General features: G+C 56.7%; 1 protein-coding gene across 4 annotated transcripts; it reads right to left on the bottom strand.

The window, feature by feature from the left end:
* Window positions 1-7,189: 7,189 nt before the first annotated feature.
* TPRA1 (transmembrane protein adipocyte associated 1) lies at window positions 7,190-26,709 on the bottom strand. 4 transcript variants are annotated; one of them, XM_011280249.4, is made up of 12 exons: window positions 22,029-22,187; window positions 21,514-21,805; window positions 13,926-14,067; window positions 13,639-13,771; window positions 10,876-10,962; window positions 10,704-10,776; window positions 10,515-10,594; window positions 9,817-9,927; window positions 9,626-9,686; window positions 9,337-9,439; window positions 9,129-9,209; window positions 7,190-7,864 (listed from the first exon to the last, which is right to left on the bottom strand). In XM_011280249.4, exons 3-12 carry the CDS (start codon window positions 14,048-14,050, stop codon window positions 7,621-7,623), a joined length of 1,098 nt encoding a protein of 365 aa, XP_011278551.1. In that variant the 5' UTR covers window positions 14,051-14,067; window positions 21,514-21,805; window positions 22,029-22,187; the 3' UTR covers window positions 7,190-7,620. The 4 variants fall into 4 exon arrangements, 3 of the variants coding, with proteins under 3 accessions (XP_011278551.1, XP_044907979.1, XP_011278552.1); XM_045052044.1 differs by lacking the exons at window positions 21,514-21,805; window positions 22,029-22,187 and adding an exon at window positions 26,492-26,689; XM_011280250.4 differs by lacking the exon at window positions 21,514-21,805 and having other exon boundaries at window positions 22,029-22,189.
* Between the last annotated feature and the right edge of the window lie 90 nt (window positions 26,710-26,799).

The following is a 26,799-nucleotide window of genomic DNA, read 5'->3' as shown; positions in this document are numbered from 1 at the left end:
ATGGAGTGACTGCAGCTTCCTCACCTGGGTCCAGTGGCCCCAGCGGCAAGGCTCAGAGCCCCTTCTCTGTTGCTGTGTCTGTGAGTCTTGGCAGTGGAGCACAGAGGTTGGATCCCTGCAGTCAAATCCCGCCCTGCCTTGTGTTTGGCCACGTGACCTCTCCTTCCCTCGGCTTCCCCATCTGCAAAGTGGGCATCGTAACCATGTGGGCCTCTGTTGCCCACGTGGAGTGTTCGGAATGTGGTCTGAACATCGATAGTTGTCACAGGCCCCTGGATGACAAACGACTGTCATTATGCCCCAGGACAATCAGCCGACATCACACAGCTTCCACTCTAGTACACGGGCCTGCCAGGGGCCTGACTTCCTCTCCGATGGAACACCTGCCCGTCAGCACCCCTTCCCGCCTGTCGCAGCAGAGGGGAGGGTGTGGCGGGAGTGTGGCCACCCGCTTTCCCCCCGGGCCTACCTCCCAGCTCCGCCTCCCCTGAGACCATAGCTGCCTCTCTCGGAGCCCCAGTGTCCTCATCTGTAAGGTGGGGGTGATGGCAGAAAATCTGCCTTGCAGGGTACGTATCAGGACCTTAGCAGAATTACCTGCTGCGGAGGCCCCGTGGCTGAAGATGAGACCAGCTCTCTGAGAGACAGCAAGCCCCCAGAATCCAGAGCAGCCTTGCCTTTGCCCCTGCAGAGTCTGGAGGCAGAGCCCATACATGCATCCCGGGGACGCAAGGTGCTCGGACCCACACCCTTCTGGTCTCACTCGGGGTTTGTAGCTCTGGGGAGTAGGGGTCCGGTCTCCAGCGCGGTCCTGCGACAAGGTTGGGAGAAGAGCCGGATGGCCACTCAGCTCCAATCTGCTCCCTGGGGCTTAGGACCAAGCTGTAGCAGCTCTGACTCCTCACTCCTCCCCAGTCCCCATCCTGAGACTGAGGCTGCTGGCTGCAGCGTCCCTTTACCAAGTTTAGCAGGCGCTCCTCTGGGCTGGCTGGGCTCTGTCGTGTTCACCTGCCCCGGGGAGGCGGAAGGGTAGAGACACGGGTCTCTGGGGAGAGGCAGGGGCGGGGGGGGGGGGGGCGGGGAGTGGTTCTCTCTGAGCAGACCACGGGCTGACAGGCTCCGTCACATGGCACTGCACATGTCAGGTAGCAAGTGCAGGCCACTGAGCATCGCTGGAGAGGGACTCAGGAAGCTGGCTGTCTGCTCTCGGAGGGGCCGCTCCCCTCATCTTAAGAGAGAAGTGTGCTTGTCCCTCCCGGGCTCAGGGCGTGGGCCCACACGGTGGGCAGCACAGCAGTGACAGCTCGTCAGGGGAGGGGACGGCGCTTCCTACATCAGCATTCCAGAAGGAAGCTCAGTGCAGGGTCCTGGAGACGCGTTCATAAACCGTAACCCCGGATGCCAGTGTTTCCTCGACTTCACGGCCCCATCTCAGAGCCAAGCCAGTGTCACCATGGCTCCCTAGCTCCCCAGCAGGACCGCGTAGGTCCTGTCCCAGAGCAGAGGAGGAGCTGCTAGAACCTCAAGGGAGGAGGAAGGCCGGGGCGCTTGGGCTATGAGCCTGGCCCAGGCATCTCCAAGGAAGGAAAGCCATGAATGGGTGAGGATAACTTTGGCGTGAAGCTTCCGGAAAGCGGCACAAGATGTGAAAGGGAGGCCCACGCCACACAGAAGATAAGGGGTGACCCTGTGACCCCCCCCCCAGGCTGTTAGTTGTCCCCAGCCCAGACCTTGCTCCCCCTATTTGCTGAACATCGAGTGAACTGAGCACCATTAGGAACCGAGCGGTCTATCTCATTTCGCCCTTGTATCGGTCACGATGTGCTAGGACCTGCTGCGTTAACACGTGGCCCCTGATCTTAGCAGCTTAAAGGACAAGGCTTCTTTCTCATTCTGGCTAAATAGCCAGTGCAGTCTAGCAGAGGAACTCTTGTCACAAGGTCCCTCAGGGACTCAGGTTGACACGGGGTCTATCTGGACATACGTTCCCACCATTACTGCGGAGGACAGAGTAATGTACTAGCAGTTAAATGCTTCTACCCAGAAACGACACGTGGCACCTCCGATCAAAGTAAGTCCCGCGGCATTACCCCTCTCCCCAAAGGGGGCAGGGAAGTACAATGATCCTCTATGTGTGTCCGGAAGGAAGAGAAGCAGAATGTGTGGGCGATCCTCAAGCGAACCCCCCTTACACCGGTGCGGTGAATCCCAGGCCACAAACATACAAGTGACTTTCTAGAAGGCTCCTTAATTTCCTAGTTGGTCTGATTCTGCTGAGCTGGTGGAAGATGTCACCTCTGTTGTTCTTGGGGGCTTTCTGCCTGGTCCCTGGACCAGGTCAAGTTTCCTAGCTCTGGGGGCGCCTGGGTGGCTCAGTCGGTTGAGCGTCCGACTTCAGCTCAGGTCACGATCTCACGGTTCGTGAGTTCGAACCCCGTGTCAGGCTCTGGGCTGATGGCTCGGAGCCTGGAGCCTGCTTCCGATTCTGTGTCTCCCTCTCTCTCTGCCCCTCCCCCGTTCATGCGTGCGCTCTCTCTGTCTCAAAAATAAATAAACATTAAAAAAAAATTAAAAAAAAAAGTTTCCTAGCTCTGGTACAGTGTCAGGATGTCAGGGGAAGAGAAGATTTCGTGCCATTTATTATGGGCTGAATTGTGTCTCCCCCCCCCAAAAGTCACACAGTGAAGCCCTAACACCCAGCACCTGAGAATGTGACTGTATTTGGAGACAAGGCCTTTAAGAGCCGATTAAGTTAAAACAAAGCCATTCGGGCGGGCCCTAATCCATCTGACAGGTGTCCTCATAAGAAGAGGAAATTTGGGCACACAGAGAGACATCAGGGGCGCGCCTGCACAGAGGAAAGGCCATCTGCGGACACAGCGAACACACCACGGAGAAGGGCCTCAGGAGAAGCCAAGTCTGCTGGCACCTTGATCCCAGACTTCCAGCCTCCAGAACCGTGAGAAGGAAATGTCTGTCATGTTAGCCACCTGGCCTGCAGTACCTGGCAGGCCACTACACCACTGGTCTCGTGTTCCCAGCCGTTACCACTAAGGCCTCCAGTGCTCTTGGCGGTAGGGACCTGCTGAGCTCAGAGCTCTGCAGTGTCTGTATCACTTGGGCTTGGAGACCGCTGTGCCCAAAGTCTTCCTCCCGAGGCTCACAAGGGCGCCATCTTATCTGGAGCCCGGCCTCCCCCATGCCTGGTCCTCAACGCTCAGGGACACATAGACCTGACTCCCAAGGGAATCCCCACCTGCTGCCTTCAGTAACCCAAGGCATTTGGGACAAAGTCAGGAGGGCAGCCACCATCTGTGGGCTTCCCTGGGTAAGGAAGGACAAGACCCAACTCCCCCTGACATGAAAGGGAAAAGAAAGCGAAACTCAAGAAGGAAAAGACACAATTACTATCTCAAAATATTATCCTATTTCCTGCGAGTGACCTGTTGGTGGTGGGAGGGGGGCTATTTTGATCCTCACATATTGTCATTAGGACCAAGCTTCTGTATACAAGATAGTTTCTTTCTCTTTCTCTCCCTGTATACAAGATAGTTTCTTTCTCTCCTGCTGCTGTTGGCAGCAGTCCAGTGCTGGTACAGCACCACCATCACTGGGGACAGGACTTGTTGTTCTGTCTATTTGAGAAGTCCCAAGGCATAGCTTCCCAAAGTCACCTACCTCACCATCCAAGATGGCTGCCAGAGAGTCGGTCATCACATCAGCATTGTAGGAAGCAGGGGGACAAAAGAGCACACCTCCTAGCTGAGTCAACGCCCATTAAGCAGTCTGTGTTAAAGAAAGTCTCATACTTCTGCTAACATCCACTGACCAAAACTTAGTCACGTGAGTGACTACAAAGGGTCAAGGAATGTCACCTTACACCTGCCTGCTTCACTGAACCACGAAACACCAGGGTGTGGTTACTAAGGAAGGGAAGATTAGATAGCAACCAGTCATCAGATACCCTGAGTCCCTATGAGGAAATTGAAGGTCAGAGAGAAGACGCGACTCGCCCAAGGTCCATACCTCATGAGCAGAGGCAGCAGGGAGGTAGGACTGGAACTTGGGCCACATAGGGTTAATTCCATCGCCATAACAAGGCTTCCAGAATTCCCCACATTCTGGCCACTCTTCAGCGTGGTGTTTGTTGCCATCTGGAAAGTGCTCCTAGAAGAACAGGAGCAAGCAAGTCTTTTCGGGAAGATTAAAAATTTGAATGGCGCACAGTGTCAATGAGGCTGCACTGGTAGGAGTTAAAACTCGTACAGCCTCCTTGAAGAGTGTGCTGGTTCAGATTAGGTTGAACTGTAAGAGAAAAATCCAAAGCGGTTTAAACAAAGTAGACATTTTTTTCTCCCTCATATTCAAAAAGCCATCATAAGGGGCACCGGCTGGCTCAGTCGGCTAAGCTTCTTTCTGACTTCAGCTCAGGTCATGATCTCACAGTCCATGGGTTCGAGCCCGCGTTGTCCTCTGTGCTGACAGCTCAGAGACCGGAGCCTGCTTCAGATTCTGTGTCTTCCTCTCTCTCTGTTCCTCCCCCCATGTGTTCCCTGTCTCTCTCTCTCTCTCTCTCTCTTTTTTTTTTTATTTAAAAAAAATTTTAACGTTTTATTTATTTTTGAGACAGAGAGAGACAGAGCATGAACGGGGGAGGGGCAGAGAGAGAGGGAGACACAGAATCTGAAGCAGGCTCCAGGCTCTGAGCCATCAGCCCAGAGCCCGATGCGGGGCTCGAACTCCCGAACCGCGAGATCGTGACCTGAGCCGAAGTCGGACGCTCAACCGACTGAGCCACCCAGGCGCCCCTCTCTCTCTCTCTCTCTTAAAAATATATAAACATTAAAAATTTTTTTTTCTGAAAAGGAAGGAAGTCCAAGGCCACCATGGATGCACCAGTGTCAGGACATGGGCTCCTTTCTATCTTGTTGCACTTCCGTGAGAGGCTTCCGTTCCCAAGATACTCTGTGATTCAAGATGGCTGCTACAATACCAGCCACTGCAACCACATCCCAGTTAGCAGGAAGGAACAGAGCCTGTTCTCTAAGGAAGTTGGGTGCATGCTTGCATCCCATTGGCCAGAACGTAGTCACATGGCCACACCCACCTGCAAGGATGGCTGGAAAATGTAGTCTTATTCCAGGAAGCTGTGTATCCAGCTTTTAAAAAAACCAGGGATTCCATTACAAGGGAAGAAAAGGAGGGGCGCCTGGGTGGCTCAGTCGGTTGAGCATCTGACTTCGGCTCTGGTCATGATCTCATGGTTTGTGAGTTTGAGCCCCGCGTCAGGCTCTGTGCTGACAGCTCGGAGCTCAGAGCCTGGAGCCTGCTTCGGATTCTGTGTCTCCCTCTCTCTCTGCCCCTCCCCCACTCACGCTCTGTCTTTCTGTCTCAGAAATAAATAAACATTAAACAAAAATTTTTTTAAAAAACAATGGAAGAAAAGGAGGACATATATTGGAGGACGGCTATTAGTCTCTGCCAGAAGACTGTAAGACTAATTAAAACTAATTAAGACCGTGTGCTCCAGTAATTCCACTTGCATGAGTTACCAAAAGCGTATTTATAAGGATTTTTGCCACTGTGCTGTCTGTTGTTGCAAAAATAGATCAGGAACAAAAGTCCATCCCAAGGGGACTGGTTAAATAAATTGCTATATATCCATAATGTATGCAGCTGCCGGAGGGAAGCAGCTCTCGCATCTGACATGGGATGATCCCAAGATCAGATGTCAGTGAGGAAAAAATCTACAGAACGTCTACGTTCCCAGAACAGGGGTAATGAACACACACGGGGGCCTCTGGAAGGCAATGAAGCCCCTGGCCTCAGTGGTGCTTCGGGGGGGGAAGGGGACAGGGAACCTGAAAGTCAAGGTAGGGAGGAGAGTCAAACTTCATCATACACCTCCCTGCACCTCGTTTTTTGAGTGCGTGTGTGCGTGTGTGTGTTTTGGCATGTACGTCTATTACCTATTAAAACACAAACTTTAAGATCAGAACAAAAAAAGCGGTAGGCTTCTAGCCTCTTCTCTTCTGTTGGTGCCTCCCTGTTGACACAGCCATTTGGTCCGTCACCACACTGAGCAAACCCCGGCTGTGAGTCTGGTATCTCAGCACAGGCGTCCCAGGCTGCAGACACTGAATGCAGCTCTGGGCTGGACTGTCCGGTCCCGCCCGGCCCCCAATGCTTGCCCTGCCTGGGAGGCGCTGCAGGCCTCCTTCCCCCGCCCCCAACCGGCTTCTAGGAAAGCTGCGAGAAGCAACCTCTTTGGAGCCCCAACGGTCCCCTCCCTGGCTGTGCCTTTGCGCTTGCCAGTGTCCGGGCCCACGGACGGCCCTCTGGGCCCCGGATCCCGGTGAGCATGCCTCATGGGCCCCCCCGCCAGGGCCCTTGCTGTTCTCCCACGAAAGAGGGCTGGCAGTGCAGGCGGGGCCAGGCCTGACCCTCAGCACCCCTGTGGTCCCACTGAGCCCTCCTCCTCCTCTCTGGCACAGGGGATCGCGTAACTGGCAACTCCCTTTTTCTCCGGCTGCCCAAAGTCTCAGGGACAGACTTCGGTACAATGGCAGCAACACGGACACCGGCACCTCTCTCTTATTCACAGGTTGCTTTATTCTGGCCCCTTTTCAGCGTATCCCATCAACTCCCTGCCCTCCTACCTTCGGAGCACCTGTTACGGGGCAAGCACTGTTCTAGGGGCTAAAAACAATCCAGTTGTCACTACTGCCCCATAACCATCTGCCAGCCGTGCACGCCTACTGTTTCCTAACCCTTACAAGAGCCCCTCAAAGACAGGCCTTCTAATCCCCATTTTCCAGATGCCGAACGGGAGCTGGGCCTGTCCAAGATGGCGGAGCAGAAGGAGCAGAGAAAGGATGGGGCCCGCAGGGCTCATCCCAAACCCCGGGCTCCCCAACAGGGTAGGGAGACAACAGCTCACAGAACCATGATTCTCTTTTCACGTGCGTCTCCTCTGCTCAAAAAGGGGCCTGGGGCAGGGAGCCCTGGGATCCGATTTCCCTCCATGTCCCCAGCAGCCAGCCTGTGCACTGGCCAGTGTTCCTTGGCTGAGCAAACGAAGGGGCCCAGAGCCTCCCAGGGCTGGGGACACAGGGCCTGCCAGGACCTCTGTACGTCGCGGGTTCTCGCCCCGGCCCCGGCGCTCCGGCAGAACCTCCACAGCTACGCCTTCTGCTCCTTTTGTTTTTTATTAAAAAATAGATCAAGAAAATATCCACACTTCAGCCCACCTGCCAGAGTGGGCTCCGAAGAGGCCAAAGTGCCACGGGGAGGGGACTTTGGAAGGGACGAGGAAGGCCAGACCGGTCCCGGGTGCGCAGGCTTTGGAGAAAGGAGACGCCCTCAGCAGGCCCTGGGAGATCAGAGTCAGGGCCATGTCGCTGAGCCGGGTGAGGGCAGGTGGAAGGGGGAGGCGGCCCCCAGCGAGAGCAGAGGTGGCCACAGGCAACGCAGAAGGCAGGACAGGGCCCGCACGGGGCTGCCGCCCACAGAAGGTCCTGCGACCTCGTCCCTCCCCACCAGGGGCTTTGCGCGCCCTGGCCTCCTCTCCAGTCTGCCCTCTGCAGGCCCCAGCAGGCCTTCCTGCCAGGGTGGCCACACTCAGGCGTTGATGGCCTTCCAGCGCTCACTGTCTGTGCTGTTGATGCTGCCAGTGTGGCAGGGCATGGAGGCGATGTCGTCCAGGTAGGCCACCCCTCCGGCCGAGTCGAACTGTGTACTCGCGGCCCCTGCCGCCTCCGGTCCCTCTCGCCGGGCCACCGCGTAAGGCTGGGGCAGGTGCACGTCTGGTTCCTCAGTCTCGTCCACTTGGCATTTGTAGGAGAAGAGGATCTTGGGCTCCGAGCTGGTGGGGAGGACAGAGAGACAGGGAAGCTCCACCGGAGGGTCAAGAAAGGCTTCCTTTTCTGGGCAATAAGGCCTTTGGCCAGGGAATGAGACGCACGAATGGCTGCCTAACCGCCACCCTGGGAGGTCCCCAAGGCTTGGACTCTGGAGTCCAATGGGACTTGTTTTAAAACTCAGCCCGTATGTGAGCTTGGACAAGGACTTCTGCGCCTGTTTCTGTACAACTCTGAGCTCAAGAGGGTAAATGGAGGTAAATTCCGGCCCCGAGGTGCTCCGCAAACACCAGCTGTGACCTCCACCCTTGCAGCTTTATGACCTCTCACTTTGCATTTACCCGGTCCCTCCAGCATCGAGATAACACTGATGGGGAAGCACTGCACCCGATTTGCAAAAAGGAGCCTGAGGCCAGGGAAATAAATACACGTGCAAGGTCCCACACGGATCAGGGTTGGGCTGGGGTCCAATCCAGGCCCTCTCACCCCACCTCTGATGCCCCCATCTCCTCAAACCCAGCAGGTGGGGGAGGGTGCGGTGGCAGGTGGGGGTGGGGGGCAAAACGCCAGCACTCCTGCCACAATAGAGGCCCAGGGTCCAAGCCTCCATCCCACTGTCCTTAGCATCCTGTCTCCCTGCCACGTGCACCAAAGTGCACCCACCCTACGCTGCACTACAGGCCGGCTTCCCCCAGGCCTGCTCCTCTCCCCAGCCATTCCCAGCTTGAATCCGGGAGCATGGTGACTTGTGTCTCCTTTGTCCCCTGCGGTGTCTGGCGGCTGCAGTGGTGCGGGACACGGAGTAGGTATTCAGTGAATGCTTGCTAAACGAATTAGCTAATCTACCGTAGAATGAAAAGCAGCAAGTGTAGAACAGCGCAGAGCCACTCTCCTGCGGGGAAAGTGTGTATGTCTGTGTGTTGTATATATAACGTGTAACGTGTATACATATATAATGTGCGAATGTATATAAGTGCGTGTAAGCACGTGAGGGAATATACATACACCCTTCATCAGCATCGCCTTCCTGGTATCCGAGCCTGCGCCGGGCCGAGGGACGCTCAGGACCCCGCAGCTGCGGATGCGCAGGCGCACGAAGCTGGAGGCGCAGTTCCGCCGGCAGCCACGAGGCGGAGCTCACGGCCCTCTAACCACGAGAGACTGGGTGGCGAGCAGGCAGGCCACCGCCTACCCCTCGGGGCCCACACCCCTTGCCCACACCCCCCCACCCACCCCCCAACCCCCCCCCCCCCCGGTGGGAAGACTCACCCAAAGAAGCCCCGGAGGAAGGCCACGTAGATGAGGGGCGCAAAGAAGCTGAAGTAGAGAAATGTGGTGGCATCTACACAGCTGGGGGGGGGGGCAGGAGGAGCGGGTCAGGGAGGGGCCTCCTCTGGGTGGGGCCTCGGCTTGGCCTCCCCCTGCCCACCGCCCCCACAGCCGGGCCAGTAGACACCCTGAACCCCGCCCCACCTACCAGAGCCCCTCGATGATGTCGGCGCAGAGCAGCGCGCTTCCCAGCCCCTGCAGCAGGTTGAGCAGCGCCAGGATGCCCGCATACACGTAGAAGCTCCTCCGTGCTGGGGGGTTGGGGACCGTGAGGTCCTGCTCTTGCCTCCACCCTTCATTCCCAGCGTGTCACCGGAGACCCCTCTGGGCCCCCAGGAGGACTCCCTCCCTGGCACCCACGGCTCTCCGGGAAAAGAGGCAACGCCCCACCCCCCAGGGACCCAGCCCTATCCCAGAGCCACCCACCAGCTGCTTACAAGGCAGGGAGATGCGCTCCTTCAGCGGGGTCTTGGGGAGCACGACCACCAGAGTGTAGACCTGTGGTGACAGAGCAGGGCTGAGAAGGATGCTGGGGACACCAGTACCAAGGCATCCAGTCTCATGCTCTGAGGCTCCTTGGGGCCACCCCCAAGGTGCCCAGAAGGGGGGAGGGCACCCTCGGCCTCACCAGGAAGAAGAAGCAGGAGCTGACCAGCCAGAACTGGCGGCCCCCATGCCCATAGATGTTGAAGTCCTCAGCCGACAGGTGGGCATCAGGGTACAGGATCTCCAGTGTCCCCTGCAGGGGCAGGCGGGGGAGGGTCTCGGTCTCCTGCCCACCTGGAAAGCCCCCTCCCTGGGAGCTCCCTCGTACAAAGCACCCGGATCTCTCCACCACCCCAAGCCCAGCTCCCCAGCCTGGCCATCAGAGATCCCCACTCCAGACTGCTCTCTGGCCTCGCCCTGCCCCCTGCCCGCCTCACTCCACCACCCAGAATAGGCCCAGCCATGGGGCAGGGGACAGAACTGGGCAAGAGGCAGCCCCCACCAGATCTAACGAAGGAGTCTCTAGATGGACAGCTCTCAGGGTGGTCTGCAAACCCGTATTTTCCCTACCCGGGCTGCTTCTTAAAACAGCAAGTTCTGGGCCTCCTCCCTGCCCCCACCCCAACCTATTGGATTAGAATGGGGGGGGGGGTAAAACCTGCCTTGTTAACAAGCACCCCAAGTAATTCCTGGGGCGCATTTAAAGTTTGAGAACGCTGCACCTGATAAACATTCAAACCCTGACCCAGAATCAGGAAGCAGTGGATGTGCGGCCCTCAGTGACCCCTGGCCTCCTCCAGGGAGCCCTCATAGCTGCACCTGCCCCACCTCCCCTCTTACCTGGGTGACAGAGTAGGCCAGGGACAGCACCGTGGTGATGGCCAGCACCCGCTTGATACTTGACTTGCTCTCCAGGTGACCTGGAAGAAACATGCTGGTCGGTCAGGGGGAGCCAGCCAGGTGGCCGTGGTGGGGTCGGTGCCCGCTAGGGAGGGACAGGGAGAGCACTGGCCCCAGCCGCACACGCACCAAAGGCAAGGCCCAGGATGACCACACTCAGCTCGATGGCCAACAGGAAGAAGCGGGTAATCTCCCACAGGATCTGGACACAGAGTGGGCAGACTGTCAGCCTGGGGGGCCCAGTCACCCCTCTCCCCAGTGCCCAACATCCTCCCACCCTTGTCAGCAGGCCCGGCCCCACCTTATCAGCAACGGTGGCAGCGTCCGAGGTGCTGACCGTCATGGACACCACGGCCCGGGCGATGCCCACCAGCGCCACTACGAACACCTGGTGGGCAAGAGCGGGGATGCCATTAAGGGGTCAGGGAACGAGGCCTCTGGGAACAGCGGGACTGCAAACCCACATCCCGCCTCTGCAGGAGCCTCTGATTCTTCGAGAACAGAAGGATCCTACGCGAAGAGTCGGGGGTGGGATGTAGGGGGGTGGCGAGATCCTCCGCTGCTGGTGACAGTTCCCTCTCCGGCCTCAGTTTCCTGGCTACACTGGCAGCCTGAGAATGGTGACATTCTTAGGGGTGACATGGTGGGTCCCCGCTGCCTCCTGCCTCTGTGACCTCGGGCCAGGAAGTGCACCTCCGTGCCTCAGTTTCCTTATCTATGAAATGGGGTAAAACTAGCACGCACTGCATTTGATGGCTGGCAGGGGCAAATGGGTAAGTACATGTAGCAGAAGCATGCGTGGCACCCAGTGAAGGCGAGGTGCACGTCGGGCGCTAGCACTGTCACATTAGCGGTTTTATTTCCAAGACACGGGGGATGGGAGGGTGCAGGGAAGAGACATCAAAGACCCTGGGGAGGGCTACTGCACCGGCAGGTGGTGCAAAAGTGCCTGGATTTTGTCACCCCGGTGTCCACTCGCTTCTTCTGGCAACAGCCTCCTCCCTCTCCTTGCTGCTCGCGTGGTTCGGGGGGCTGACCCCACCATGCCTGGCTTCAGGGGCTGGCCTGTAGTACAGGGCTGGGCATTCAGCCTATGGCATTCCCTGATTTGGGGATGGCGGGGGATCCCAAGGGAGTCTAGTGAAAGGCACACCCAGGACAGCAGGTGCAGCCACTACGAAAGGAAGCTGAAGAGCGCGCCAGCCTGGAGTTGCCGGGCTGCCTGGCTCCAGGAGGGCGAGACTGCTAGAGGCAAGGCCATCAGAGAGACCCAAGCTGACAGGGAGACAGAGACTGTGCCCCCACGGCATTGCCGAGCCCCTGAATCTAGCCATGCCTGAAGCCCTGGGACTTGTCAGTTTCTCAGTCAGTATGTTCCCTCCAGCTTCTATGAATTTAACTTAGGTTTTCCGGGATACATACAAACAGGAGAGTCCAGGTACAGGGCCGCCTGAGTGGCCCCGTCAGTTAAGCGTCACAATCATGGTGTTAGCTCAGGTCATGATCTCGCGGTTTGTGGGTTTGAGTCCCAAGCCTGGCTCTGTGCTGACAGCGAGGAGCCTGCTTGGGACTCTCTCTCCCTTTCTCTCTGCCCCTCCTCACTTCCTGCCATGCGTGTGCTCTCTCTCTCTCAAAATAAACAAATGTAAGAAAAAGAAGAATCCAGACACACACAACAGTCTGTCCTCTGTGCCACAAAAACCGTGTCAGCCTCCTGGGGAGGCTGACCCCAAGATCACAGGAGCGCCCCGGGGTAAAGCAGACCCAGTGCACGTGACGTGAGAAGGAGGGCACTGAGGCACAGAGAGGCCAAGCTACCAGTCCAAGGTCATTCAGCACAGCTGGGGTCCGGAGATAGCCTGAGTCAACCCTCACCGCTGTCTCCTGAGCTTTCTAGAACAGAGCCCCCAGGAATAAGAGGGCAGTGCTGAGTCCCCTGTCCCTGCGTCGTGTTCCTGGGCATTGGCCTTGGATCACTTCTCCCTGCCTGCTCCCCCAGAGAGGGCATCGGTAAGTGATGCTTTAAATAAATGCTTTATCTGTGGAATAAATACTCATCTCTGTAATGAGTCAGAGAGGCAGCGGAAGACAGAAGAGAGCAGGCTTCAACGCCCACCACTGCCTCACAGAGGAGGGGGCTCCAGTCAGCCAGCGACCCCTGGGGCCTCCACCAACAGCCTCCAGGGTTCCACACAGCCTCCCCTGACCCTGCCTGCCCGCTGACAACTCCCCTGCCTGGGAAGCTCTGAGCCAGGCCACAAAGAGGGGGACCAGAGAGCCATTCAGCTCTCGGGCATTGGTAGCTAAGAGGCAGAGAGAGGGGAGGATTCCAGCCAGTCAGGCCTGAGCTCTGAAGGATGCAGCTGGATGGCCCCGCACCTGGAACCCTCACCTGGAAGCCACACCTGGGGCCCACCTTCTCAACCACAGCCCTGCTACCTCTCCCGAGGAGGCCCACACCAAGAGCACTGACTGAGGAGAATTCAGGTTTGCCCAACAGGCAGGAAGAGGTTCCAAAGAGGTCTCAAAGAGTGTGTGGATGGCTGGATGGACAGACGGACAGATGGGGGGGGCCGTGGGCATTTCCCCCCCCAGCCAGTATCTATTCCCCTTCCCTCTACTAATGATTCCCCACTTTTCTTTCAGGGACCACCACCCTCTTCAGTCCACATAGTCTGGCTGAGTTGACCCCACACCCCAGCGCCAAAGTGCCCCTTTCCCTGCTAGTCACAGTGATTGGCTCGGGGACAAACAAGGACCCAAGGTGGGCCGGTCAGAGGGAATTTCAGGTCCATACTCGCACCGCCAGTAAAGAAGTCCTCTTCCGCTGGCATTGGCAGGGAGGCAGGATGTTAGCTCACAGCTGCTCTTGGCTATCTCTGACACCAGGCAGGGAGAGATCATCTGAGATAAGGCCAGAGGAGGGCAGAGATGCAGAGAAACAGAGTCCTGATGACATCCGTTAATCCTCTGGATCCAGCCTCATCTGAAGCTGGCTTTCATTACAGAGGCAGTTGAGAATTCCCTTTTGCACTTATGCCAGTTGGAGTTGGACTGAACTCACCAGGATATAGAAGGTGATAAAAATGGGGCTGGAGGTGACGCGGATCTTGGCCCGAGCGAACGGAAGCTTCCAAAGCAGGAAGATGAAGAAAAGCACATTGGGGACGAGCAGCAAGACGTCCCAATACCGGACCCTAGCAGACGGGCAGAGAAGCCAGCTGACTGGCAAGGCTCTGTCTCACCCATCCCCCTCCGCAGCCCGTCATGCACATGCACACCCCCCCGCACACACGGGGGAAACCCACTCACACACAGCCAGTCGGCCCAGCAGGGCCACGGCTGCCTCACCTGGAGGTGCCAATATCCTCATAGAGCAGCAGCAGACAGCGATGTGGCACGCTGATGTTGGGCGCCACGGGCGGGGGCGGGGCTGTGCTCCCGTTGGCCCGAAACACCTCCTCCAGGGCGTCCATCCCGCCAGCAGCTGGCCCTGCGGGAGCGAGAGCCCCAGCGTGAGCAGTGCAGGAGCTGCGTGGCCCGGGGTCTCTGGTCTCAGGTTCCCAGTGGAACCCAAGAGGGCCGCCTACAGTGGGCCTGCGGACAGCTCCCCCACCCAGCAGGGGGAGGGCAGGCTGTGGCTGCGCGTGCCACAGCGCAACCCCCAGACAGGGGCCCGGTGACCCCAACAGTAAATGCCACCCCACTGATGGAGCCTTACCGTGAGCCTGGCACAGCAGCGCAAGCTACTCTGCACGACCTCAGTTCATCCCCCCAGTCCCGGGGGCCCCGGGGACAGAGAACAGAGGGGCTAGGAGCCAGAGTTCTTGGCCCCTCTGTGCCTGCTTCGTCCTGCCCTTGCAACGCGGTAATGACCGACGGCATCCACCCCGGGAGGCTAAGTGGTGCCAGGCGCCTCCTACGACCCACACACGTGCAGTCCCCAGAGTCCGCGAGCTGCACTTCCTGCCTGCACGCAGATGCAGAGCCGACTTCGAGGCAATCACACGGCCACCAGACGCCAGAGTGGGGCATCAGGCACACCTCAGGTGGCCCACGGCCCTCATCAGCCTCTGCTGCCACCCTGGAAAGGCAGATGCAAATCTGGGGGGACGTGCACTGTGCCTGGAAGCTGCACAGGTGTCCAAGTGGAGAAGGGAGGGAAGGAGATGTCCTGCAGAGGGCGCTGTGTCTGCAAAGGCAGGAAGGGTGGGGGGGGCTGCTGTAGAGTCGGCAGGTGGGCCCGCAGACAAGCGGCTCCCAACGACAGCTTAAGACCCCAGCCTGGAGGTGTCTGGGTGGCTCTGTCGGTTGAGGTCCGACTGCAGCTCAGGTCATAATTTCATGGTTCTTGAGTTTGAGCCCTGCATCGGGCTCGCTGCTGTCAGCGCAGAGCCCACTTTGGATCCTCTGGCTCCCTCTCTCTTTTCCCCTCCCCTGCTCGTGCTCTCTCTCTTTCTCCCTCAAAAATGAATAAATAGGTAAAAACAAACATTAAAAAAAAAAGAAGAAGAAAAGAAAAGAGTCCAGCCGGTGGCCGGGAACCCTGGGAACTGCCCTGGACAAAGCAGGCTCCCAGGTGACTGGGCTCTCAGGGACAGGAGCAGAGGGGCTGGGCCCACACTGTTGGCAGCAGGGGTTTCCTCAGGGAGCTCAGGGGGCCCAGGGCATGTGAGCGAGGTGTGTGTGGCCCGGGCACCAGGACGTAACGGATGCCAGCATGAAAGCGAATACTTGAACGCACAGGGCCTGATGGCCTGGCGTCTCCACTTCTGGGTACATTTACAGTAGCCCCAGGCTAGCAACAGCCCAAATGCCCACCATCAGCAGCGGGCACACGTCTATGGCGGCGTCGGTGTAAGCAGCAGAACAGAAAGAGAAACTACTGTTACCAGCAGTAACATGAAAGGGCGTCACAGATACGGTGCTGAGCAGAGCCAGCCACGAGAGTGGATATGCTGCTGCCTGACCCCGTGCAAAGATCTAGGCGAGGGTCACCTTTGTGGAGGACGGAGGGCGTAGTGGTGGGGGGAGGAACACCAGCTTCCGGCGCTTGATCTGGGGGCGGCTGGGGGGGGCGGGTACACAGGCGTGTTCGCCCTGTCAGAATCCACTGAGTCGCATCTAGGATCTGTGTGCTTTTCTGCACGGGTTACACGTCAGTAAGTTTTAAAAAATTAGAAAGACGCGTTCTGTTTACACCCCGAGAGTGCAGATCTCACACTCAGCCAGGGGCAGCCCAGGACGCTCAGCGCCCTGTTAGCAAGGATCGGTGGCCCCTGAACGACGGGCCAAAGGCGAGGGCTGGAGGGGATACAGGGACATCCCTGCTACCTATCCAGGCCATGACACGGGAGCACTGCCTCTGGCTGAAAGGGAGAGGAGACTGAGGCAGGTGGGCTGAGACCATCCTCCTCCATCCCTCTCTCCAACAGGCCACTCGCTGCCTGTGGATCACATCCCCATTGGCAACTCGAGGCCAAACCAACAGGGCAAACATATGCCCGACACACAGTAGGTCCAAAGAAAGGGTGTGTTCTTCGTGCATTTTCCGCCCGCAGCAGCAGCACCTACCGCGAGCCAGGGAGGAATCTGGGTGTTGGGCCACACTTCCCCTTTGTTCTAGGAGGGGAGGCAGCCAGCCAGCATGAAACCTGCGTTACGAAGCAAACGTCTCCTAGAGATAAAGGCTCAGAGAAGAAAACAGAGGAGTGGAATGGAACAACGGGTAACACAGTAGAGGAGACTACCAGGGTCCCCAGCATCCACCCTTCCCTTTAGCACTGGAGCCCATAGCTCACACAAGGCTGCCCAGAACAATGGCTATTTTCTAAGCTTCCCTTGCCACTGGCTATGGCCCCTCGATCAACTTTTATCCAATTGTAAATGAACAGCTAATTTAATGAGTTTGTCAATTTCAGGCCATGCACTTCTCCTTTCCCACTGCCTGGAATAGGGATGTGGTGGCAGGAGCAACAGCAGCCATATTACACCACGAGACGGAAGCCATGGCTTGAGGAGACAGCAGTAAGAAAAAGCATCTGGGTCCCACACCCAATAGGCCTCCATGCATATCCTGGACGGCTTGCACGCAGACTGTCACGCGACATGCAGGAGTAATCTTCTATCTTGTTGTCTCGACCTTTGTTTCAACAGCTAAGGCAGAATCCCAATGAATATAAAGAGGTGCTGCTTTGGACTGGGTCGTCAGACAACCCAGTGCCTTCTGCACTAGATCTAACTAATCGAGAAGCAGGCAGACTTGGAAAAATCTGGACAAAGAGCATATCTGCGAGAGAACAATGAATGGAAACGCCGTGAGATACAAACAGGCTTGGCCTGTTCAAAGGGCAAAAAGCAGGCCAGTGTGGCTGGAGGTGATCAGAAAGGCTGGCAGGGCCAGGTCGCTGGGGGCCACATGACCACATGCAATGCGATTTCATTCTAAATGCAATGAGAAGTGTGTCACGAAGGCAGGGGACGGGATCCCCTTTCCACCCAGGCTGCCGTGGAAAACGGACTGGAGCGGGGGCAGAGTGAAGCCCCTGTACCAGTGCAGGCGGGAGGGCGTGGCTGCAGTGGGGGTGGGGTGGAGGAATTTGGGATACCTTCGGGAGGGCTGGCCGACCTGACCTCCCCATGGACACACAGAGGGAACGAGGGAAGACAGGAAGGATGTGGTGCCTTCTGGCCTCAGCCACTGGATATTTTGCAATGGCAAGGCCAGTGCTGTTAATGTGGCCCCACCAAACACTGCTCCCTTGTCCCTAGCTGACAAAGTGCTGTTCTCGTCCAGGTCCCCTCCATGATGCCCTGCTGAACAGGCAGGGACCCCTCTCCCGGGCCACAAGCTGAACTAATTACTATTGGCCAGTGGCTTTGGGGTCGGGGCAGTGTGGAACAGGACCAGGCACTTGGGCCGTGTGCAGGGGTGCTCCAGTTTGACACAGGGACTGCGGGGGCCGGGTGCTATGATGTTTTTATAGACAGGGGCCAAGGCTGCCAATGTCCCGCAACATGGGGGACGGTCCACCAAATGGATAATCGTCCTCACCTTTGCCAACAGTGCCCCGAAGGGAGGCTCTGGTCAAAGTCAAGAAGGGTGTTCTCCTTGTTGGTGGCCAGTTCAGGCCAGGGCACGTGATGCCACACGGGGGAAGTCTCCCAAGAAACATTTTCCTTCCTGAGCACCCAATACTTTGAAGGAGGAAAGCCCCTTGTCTACACCTGCATGTGGCTGTTGAGGGTATGACGTCTGAACTGCAGCCGTGCTGAACACGGGGAGGTTACTGCTGGCAGGGGGTGTGCCGGCCCCCTCAAGACTTCTTGTGACCTGAGATGATGACTTTTAAGTGACCGGAGTTGAAGGAGAGAGATTCTGCAGCCCCCTCCGCCCCACTCACCACTCCCTGTGGAGCAAACTTCTGGTCCCAGCAGCCTGATACCAGCTCTGGCCTAGGACAGAGTGTCAAGCAGCCCCAGGAGGGGCAGGCCTGGGAGAGCAGGCCAAGCTCCCAGCAGCCGCCGGGAAGCTGAGAGTTCCTTGTGAAGGGATGGGGATCCTAGTCCCCAGTGGGGATGAACAGGGCCAAGGAGCAGGAGGGCCGGATAGAGAGTCTGAAGGGGGAAGTGTCACTTGGTTTTGCCTGTCCAGCACCCCATTTTCCCAAGGGGGAGCCTCACCTTCCCCAGTCTCTGCCCATGAAGTTTGGGTACAGCAGACTGTACCACAGCTCCAAGGAACATGCATGGGATCTAAGCCCGGCCAGTCGGGATGCTCCCCTGCCCCGACCAATGAGAATCAGCCTTGAGACTTTTGCTATAGTTGTTCGGAACAGATGGGCTTTCTGCTAAAAGCAGTACCCCAGGGCTGTCCCACTTTGACCCTGCACATGGATACCCACCCGAGAATAAAGCCAACTTCGAGGAATATAGAGCCGAGAGACAGATGGAAATACATCCCGGAGACAGAACAACCTCATGCGAGCCCCTGGATCTGACCACACCTGAAGTTCATCCTACCCCTGGAGTTTCTTTTGAGTTTTAAATCCCACAAATTCCTTTCTCTGCTTAGGTCTGGTGGAGTCTGATTTCTCTCCTGTACTACTGAAAAACTTCCGGCTAACACACGTTATGGAGTTGGGCAGATCCGGGTTGCACTTCTGGCCCTGCCGCATACTTGCTCCGTGACCCTGCGTGAGTCGTTTCTCCTCTCTGAGCGTCACAGGGACAATAACACTTACCCGACAAAGGTGCTGAGGATCAGACAAGGACAGAGAAGCAAAGGTCTACAAAAGGTAACATAAAGGTAATTGTTGCTTTCCACCCCCTCCACCCCCAGAGGAGGGCTTGGGGTGTAGAGGAAAGAAGGATCTGGTTCCAAGTCCAAGGGCCCCTTTGCAAGCACTGCTGGCTGTGGGGTGATGAGGGAGAACAACATCCACTGCTCCCCACCAGTGGCCCTGCTGACTCTGCTACGACAGCACACAACACTCGCTGAGCCCTCCCAGCCCTACAAGGGAAGTACTTCTGTTACCCCCACCGTACAAAGCTCAGGGCCAGCGAGCCGCCTGCGACGTAATCTGTCTCCAGTGCCCAGGCCCTCAAGTGGCAACTTGCCAAGGGCCCCTCTCCAGGCATTGATCTCTCCACCTGTAGATGAAAGGCTTCATCTAGAGCTGTGCTTCTCAGACCTGAGCACTGTGCACAGGCAGGTTCTGATCCGCAGGCCCGGGGCCCGGCTGACAGTCCTCAACGCTAACCCCTGCGGCGCTGCTGGTCAGAGAACCACAGCTGGGTCATGAGGCTGTTGGCCACACTAGAATTGCCACTATGGGTCAAAGCTTACAAATCAACTGAGGCAATGATAAAAAATGAAACAACCACGCACACTACCTGGAGACAGAGGACTTTACGTGTGGTGACACACTGAACTAACACAGCAGCCCCTAAATGAGAAGGAACTACTTTGTACCCATTGTACAGGGGGGAAAGGAGAGGCACAGAGGGGTGAGTCACTGGCTCTACATTCTCCTCCACCTACCGTGGGTAAGCTCCTGGCCTCAGAGGCAGAAGTCTTGGTGGTGACAGACAAGGAAGGGGACTGCAGGCTCAGGAAATGGGGGACAGCGGGACAGGAGACGGTGGAAAGGCCGGCTGAGGGCAGGGGGCAGTAGGGGTGGAGCCCAGACTAGAGAGGGGAATTCTCAGAGGACTTTCTGGGATGCTTGAGTAGCCTAAGGCAACCCCAAGCCTCTCAGGCCCAGGGAAACTGGGACAGACTTGTCTTCCACCTGGGAGGGACTTTCCTGACCTTGTTAACATTCTAGAGGCCATCTTCCCACTCACCACTTGGGTCTCCAGTTCCGTCCCTTCCTCTGTGGCCAGCCTATGGGGCAGGATGCCAGGCTGGCTCCAGTCATGCAGTGCCAGACCTGCTATGAGCCCCTGGATGGGATTTTCCCTTCTCTGGGCCTCAGCTTTCCCATCTGTGCATTGGGATTGACCAGGGCTGGATGGAAAACTCTAGGGAAGACAGAGAGCCCCGAGCGTAAGAGAGAGGCTATGCCTCATAGTTGCTGTCACGCCCCTCGGGGCTTCTGACCTCTAGCAGACTGCTGAGCTTCTAAACCCTAGAACCAAAACAAAATGAGAAGGCTCCAGAGGACAGACGCCAACCCCTTATCTTTCATCCTTGGGGGTGGGGAGGTGGACACTGTCTGAGACACACTGCCAGCAGCCCAGGCAGGAGCCCCTGGGAGGATGGGAAGCCCTGGGCCCCTTCCCTCATCTGTCAAAGCCCAATCTGATCTGACCCCTGCCTTCTGCTCTGCCTCATTCCCTTCCATTCTCTAGCCCCTGGCTTCCACCTTGTTCTCCAAGCTGTTAAGCGTCCTCCTACCTCAGGGCCTTGGTGCTTGCTCCTCTCCTGCATCATCTCCTCACTTGGCCCACTTCCTCTGGGTGCTCCTTAACCATCTCTCACGACTGGCCCGCCCTGTGTTTTCTTTACAGCACTTCATTTGAAGTGGCCCCAGCTGCGTGTTTATGTGTTTACTGGCTGCCCATCCCAGGCGCGCTCATGACCCAATCCCCTAGAATAGCGCCTGGCACAGAATTAAGTTCTCACCAAAATGTTACAATGTGGACAGATGAATCTCCAGCAGAGTGCGGCCAAGCCCTTCTGGGGAGCTGGAGAAGGATCGCTGGGAGGACCCCACAGCCTCATCCCCACTACAGAGGCAGAAGGCAAAATCGCTCCCCCCCCCCCATCCGGTGGAAGCGGTCTCTGAGCCTCCCAGACGGTCCTTGATGCAACAGCAGCCCCGGCCTTATAAGCAACACCTCCTGCTGTGGAAGCAGGTCCTGTCACGCTGTTTGTAGGTGGGGACACAGGCCCAGATGCGGGGCCATTTGGCCTAGATCTCCTCCTACACAGCCTCAAGCCCCAGGGTCCACCAGCCCTGTTCGATGGCCAGCCCCGGGCCTGTGCAGCCCTGTGTGTCCTCATTCCCCCTCGCAGAGGGCTCAGCCGCCCCATCTTCCCGTGAGTCCTCACCCAGGGGCCCCTGGCCCTCTGAAACTTCCCCAAGGGGGTCCTCTGAGAGTGTGCCGTGAGCGGGAAGGGGTCATTCCGAAAGGAAGGAACGGCGACAGGTGGGCCCCAGGTCCAGCTGTGGGGATGGGGGTGGGGGTCCCAATCAGCTCCCCGCTCTCCCGCAGCTGTCGCGGGGAGTCACTATGGGCACCCGGGCTCTGGGAGCTCCCTGACAGAGAGGGACTGTAGGTGCGGCGGAGGCCGGGAGGCGTCCCTGGAGCGCCGGTCCCAGGCGCGGCAGAGGGAGGGGGGCACCCAGCCCCGCGGCAGGGCTTCCGGACGCGCCGCGATGGGGCTCCCCGTCCAGGTGTGGCGGGAAAGGGGAGAGGATCCTCTCCTTACCTGAGGGTCCCGGGCCGTGCTCAGCCCCCGCCGCCCGGGCCGCTCATCCACCACCGCAGGGTGCGCAGATCCGGCCAGGCCCCGGGACTCCGGCCTCCAGCGCCCCTGGCAGGCAGCAAGGCCAGGGAACGTCGCGCAAGAGCCGGGGGCAGCCGGCTCCGCGGAAATGGGGAATCAGCGGAAAAGGGGAAACGCGGTCAGCGCGCCGGGCGCACCGGCCCCCAGGACACCACGCAGCCCTTCCCGGCAGCGGCGACCAGATGGCAGGCGCGTCCTTTTCGTTCAGCCAAAACTGCAAAAACAGCCACAGCCCCTACTTATAGCCTTCAGGCCCGCCCCCAGCCCCCAGAAGCCTATAGAAATGGAGTTACATCAAAAAGAAGGCGCAAGCCGCGGAAGAAGCCAATCAGATCCCTAAGAGGCGGGGCGACCCGCTGACCTCTTAAAGAGACAGCAAGAGGGCATTGCGGGGGAGGGAAGCAGCTTCGGGGTAGGGAAGCTGCTACGTATCTCACCCTGAAGGCTGCCAGGATCGCGGACCCGAGAACTGAGGACGCTGCCCCCCTTTGGCCCCTGCTCCTGCCCCAGCTGTCAGCAGCTGTCAACAGACCCGCTCGCTCCAGCCAGTGCTCCTCCTCTGGGGCCCGGACGCGGCCGGACCGTCCAGGGAGGAGCCTCCGTGGACCTCCCCCTCGCGTGCTGCAGCCTCGGGCGCCCCTCAGCGGCAGTCTTGCCTGGTGACCTTTGGTCACCTGGCTGGGGAAGGAAGGGTAGGGACAGCCCCTCCCCCTCTCCCGGAACGACGCGTTTCCACAGCATGCCACGCTGCCCCTACGTCCACCATCAAAGCGCTCTGGCATTATTGAGCACCAATCGGGTTTCAGGCACTAATTTTCACAACAACCTTGCAGGGCGGTTATTATTAGCCGCCTATTCAGAGGAGGAACCTGCGGCTTAGAGACATTAAATAACTTGTCCAGAGCCATACAACTAGGAAGTCAAGACGCCCGGGGTTTGAACTGCCCCTCCTCTCATCTCTGACTTCAACAGGTCTTCAGGCAATCTCCTCTGGGAAGCCTTCCCTGATTGCCCTATCTTTGCCGTGTTCACTCCTGCCTCTCCTCTGCTGGCCCTGCGTGGTTTGGCCCCTCCTGCGTCTGAGTCACCGTTTCCCACCTAACCCCTCCTCATTCAGCGTGTTCAAGCCACGGTGCTTTCTGTTTCTCTTCCTTAAATATACCAAACTTGTCCCTGCCTCCCACTCTCTGCATCTGTCCTGTCTGGCTGGCTCCTTGTCACATGACCTCCTTGACACCCTAGCTAAAGTAGCTGTGCAGTCTCTCACATAATGCCCCTTTATTTCCCTCCAAGCACCATCTCTCGAACATGATTATATTCATTTACTTGCTTCCTAGTTCATCAGCCACCCTCCACTAGAATGTCAATGTCATGAGGACAAAACCATGTTTGTCACTTTCTTTGCAATATCCTGAGGCTGACTCGGTGCCTGGTGCAAGTTGTAGACACCCACTCATCACGGTAACCTCAGGACACACACCCAGTGATAAGACGGTCACTTCACAGTTGGGCTGGAATGAGATGGACCCCGTTCTTCTAAAACAGTAGAAGGTTGGGAAGTCACCACCTCGTGACCATTTGGGATTCGGTTTGTCTGGGACTTTCCCAGCTTGGACTGTGGTCAGTGTGCACAGTTTCTGTATTGGCCAGGAGGGGCTGTGCCCAAGCTGATGCCTGCCTTCCTGAATGGGCTACGGGGAGTCACAGTCCATTCCTAGAGTTGCCAGGAAGCTAAGAAAAGAACTTCATCACTGCTCACGTTTAATTAGCTAAAAACAAGTCCTAGGCCACTCCTCACCTCCAGGGGGCAGGAAAACTTCCCTCCTACCATGTTCCAGGAAGAAGAAATGGAGTATCTGTGACCAGGCTAAAAGACTACCCTCCATCTTTATCTTTATGTGTGTGTGTTTTTTTAAGACAGTACAGACTTCCGGGGCAGGCAGTTTGCTATTATCACTGCAATGCACAATTCTGCATTCTATACCCTGGGTTTGGGGCCTTGTGTGTAGGTTTCTGCAGGATTTCCGAGGGTATCTATTTCGTGCCCTCCTCTTCAGGGCAGAATCAGGATCTTATTCACTGTGGTATCCCCTACATACAGGACAGAGTGGAGCATTAGCGAAGTTCAAGAAGTGGTAGTTTAACAAACAAAGATCAGACTCCCAAATTCTATTCCTTGTCCTACACTGGGCTCAGGGGTGGTCATCCTCTCTAGGCCATGGCTGCTACAGAACAGGGATCCCTGAAAGCAATGGAAATCTCAAAACAACAGAAACAACATGACTGCTCTGCTGTCAGAAGAAAAGTCTGTACAATTGTCATATAACTGTCGAGGCCAAAGGAGCAGCCAGGAAGGCTGAAAAGATCTCTGGGATATATGTACTCAGTAGTTGGCAGAATGCCCATGTTGGTTCCTTGGTCTGTGTGAGGAGAGTTTTCTCAGAGGTGAAGGTCAAGTGAAAGCCCCTGAAACTTGCCTCCTACCCACCTAGCTTAGCCAAGATAATAAGTAAAAACAAACAAACAAACAACAACAACAACAAAAAAACCAAAAAACAAAAAACCAATATCACATGGCAGGGGAAATGCAGAGATTAGTGCTACCCATAGAGACCTAAAGCATCTGGAGTTGTGGACCCCATCGTATCCCTATTTAATTCATCAGTCTGATCTTTAAAAAATACAGAAAATGCTGGTGGATTGCTACAAACTCAACCAAGTAGTAGCCCCAATTACAGCTTCTGTGCTGGTGTCCTTGCTAGCGTGGATCAGCACGGCCTCAGGGACCCAGAGGCTGGCCTTCTATTTGACCACTCATATCAGGAACCATTGACATTCACAGGGAAGGACAGCCATTCACATTTATGGTCTTGCCCCAGGCCAGTGGTCACTCTCCCACCTTTGTCATGCGGTCCGAAGGGCCCTGGCCATCTGGACATTTGACAGAACATTGCAATGACATCCTACTAATCTGGCTGGCTGAACGAGAAGTAACAAGTAAATGAAGACCTCGATGAAACATATGTGTTTCCGAATCGGGTGGAAGATAAACCCCGGGAAGATGTGGGGGCTTGCCACATCAGTGGAGTTTAGTGGTCTGGGGCATACCAGAACATCCCTTCCAAAGTAAAGGACAAACGACTGCATCTTGAATACCCCATTGCAGGGAGGGAAACACAATGCAAAAACTCACTCTTTGGGATCTGGAGGCAGTATATTCTACACCTGAGAATTCTGCGCTGACCCATACATGTCTGGATGACATAAAAGGAAAGAGCTGTCCCATGGACCACAGGGCTCACAGACCCTATAATATTAGAGGCATAGATGGTGAATAAAGATGCTGTGTGAGGTTTATGGCAAGCCCTAGTGGGAAATCCATCATGTACACCCCTAGGGTTCTAGAGCAATGCCAGGCCACCTACAGCAGAAAATTATATATACATTCCAAAAGCAATTCCGCTAGGTTACTGGACCCTGGTGGAGAGAACTAGGGGACATCAGGGCCCATAAAGCCAGAGCTGCCCCTAATGAACTGGGTTCTATCAGGCTCGCTAAGTGGTAAATTCATGTGGGCCCAGCAGATTATAAGTGATATGTTGTAGCTCCATATCATCTACCCCTGTCACACCAGCGCCTCTCCCTCATTCACACCTATGACCTATTCAAGAGGTCCCTCGTGACCAGCTGACAAAGGAAAAAGGCTAAGCTTGATCGGAAATGAGCTGGCTCCTTATCAGATGTCTCATATGGCCTCTCGCACCCTCTAGTTCACTTGCTGTGAGCAAAGCCAGCTGCCATGTTGTGAGATGTCCTGTGGGGAGGCCCACATGGCAGGGAAGTAAGAGGACCCCCTCCAACAGCCAGTGTGAAATCGAGTCCTCATCCAACAGTCTGGGAGGAACTGATTCCTGCAACATGAGGCAGCTTGGAGGTGCATCCTTTCCAAGCTGAGCCTTTCTGAGGAGACTGAGGCCCCCGCCAGCACCTTGACAGCAGCACTGTGAGAGATCTTGAGGCAGAGACACCCAGCTAAGCCACAGCCAGATCCCAGACCCCTAGCCACGGTCATTGCTTTAAGCTGCTGGATTCCAGGATAATTTGCTATGAGGCGATAGATAACTAATACAGTCCCATCCACCATCTCTTCTCTGGCTTTTCCCCAGCAGCTCCCAGCATCCCATCTCCTGCCCAGAGTCCTTTGTTGGTGCCTCCTAACTGTCAGTGTTTCCCAGGTCCCAGGCCTGGGTCTTCTCACTGCGCTCACTCTTTGGATTGTCCAACCACTCTCAAGACAATCTACAGCTGAGGCCCAAACTCCCTCTCCAGGTCCAGACCCGAGCATTGGATGACCTCCTGGAAATCTCCGCTCAGGGCCCATGTTCAACACAGCCAGAAATTTGCCCCCAAATTTGTCTTCCCTCTGAGCTCCCCATCTCAGAGGTGGTGCCATCATCCACGTAGTCTCCTAAGCCAGAATCCTGGTGTCATCCGGGATGCCTCCCTTTTGCCTGTCCTCAATACCCAATGCCGATAGATTCTCTCTTCTAAGTATCTCTGGCATATTTCCAGTCCTCATCACCCCTCCTGCACCTACACTGCGATCCATCCAGAGATGCTTCCTCACTGCCGCGCTCACCAAGGGACCTGCCCTAGCTTGAGCCAGCTGCCTGTAACTGGAGAGAGGACAGCAGCAACGGTCTCCAGTTTGGTTCAATCCACCACCACCCAGGAGCAGCTGAGGGATTCTCCTTTCCTGGGCATCGCAAGCTGTTTAACCGAAACTACAGAAATGCCTAGAGATCCCCGCTGCGCCGTGCTCTCTTATATATTTACAGTTGTCGTTCTTTGTATCTGGAACATCTCGGTATCTTTGCTTCCCTCAGTCAAAATAACTTACTAGAACACCAAATGTGGCCTCCTACAATCCTGGAGCTGTTTTGGTGCTTGAAGAATTCGGCCTGAGGGCTTTTGGAGTAGCTGAAACAGACTTTCTGTTCATAAGACCTCGGGAAACAGGGCTCTCTGAGCCTCAGTTGCCCCATCTGTAAAATGTCCACAGGGTGGCCAAGGTCACGCAGGCAGCAGGTGGCGCTGGTCTTCATTGCCCCCACCCGCAGCTCCAGCTCCCACACCTCTGCTGGTCGAAGCGCTGAGAACGGCTGCGGGAAGACCCGGCAGGGGAGGGGCCTCGGAGGCGAGGGCGGG

Source organism: Felis catus, chromosome A2 (genome assembly GCF_018350175.1).
Source record: "Felis catus isolate Fca126 chromosome A2, F.catus_Fca126_mat1.0, whole genome shotgun sequence".
NCBI classification, from domain to species: Eukaryota; Metazoa; Chordata; class Mammalia; order Carnivora; family Felidae; genus Felis; species Felis catus.
The sequence above is the reverse complement of the archived record's forward strand: the minus strand, read 5'-3'. Positions and strand labels throughout refer to the sequence as shown.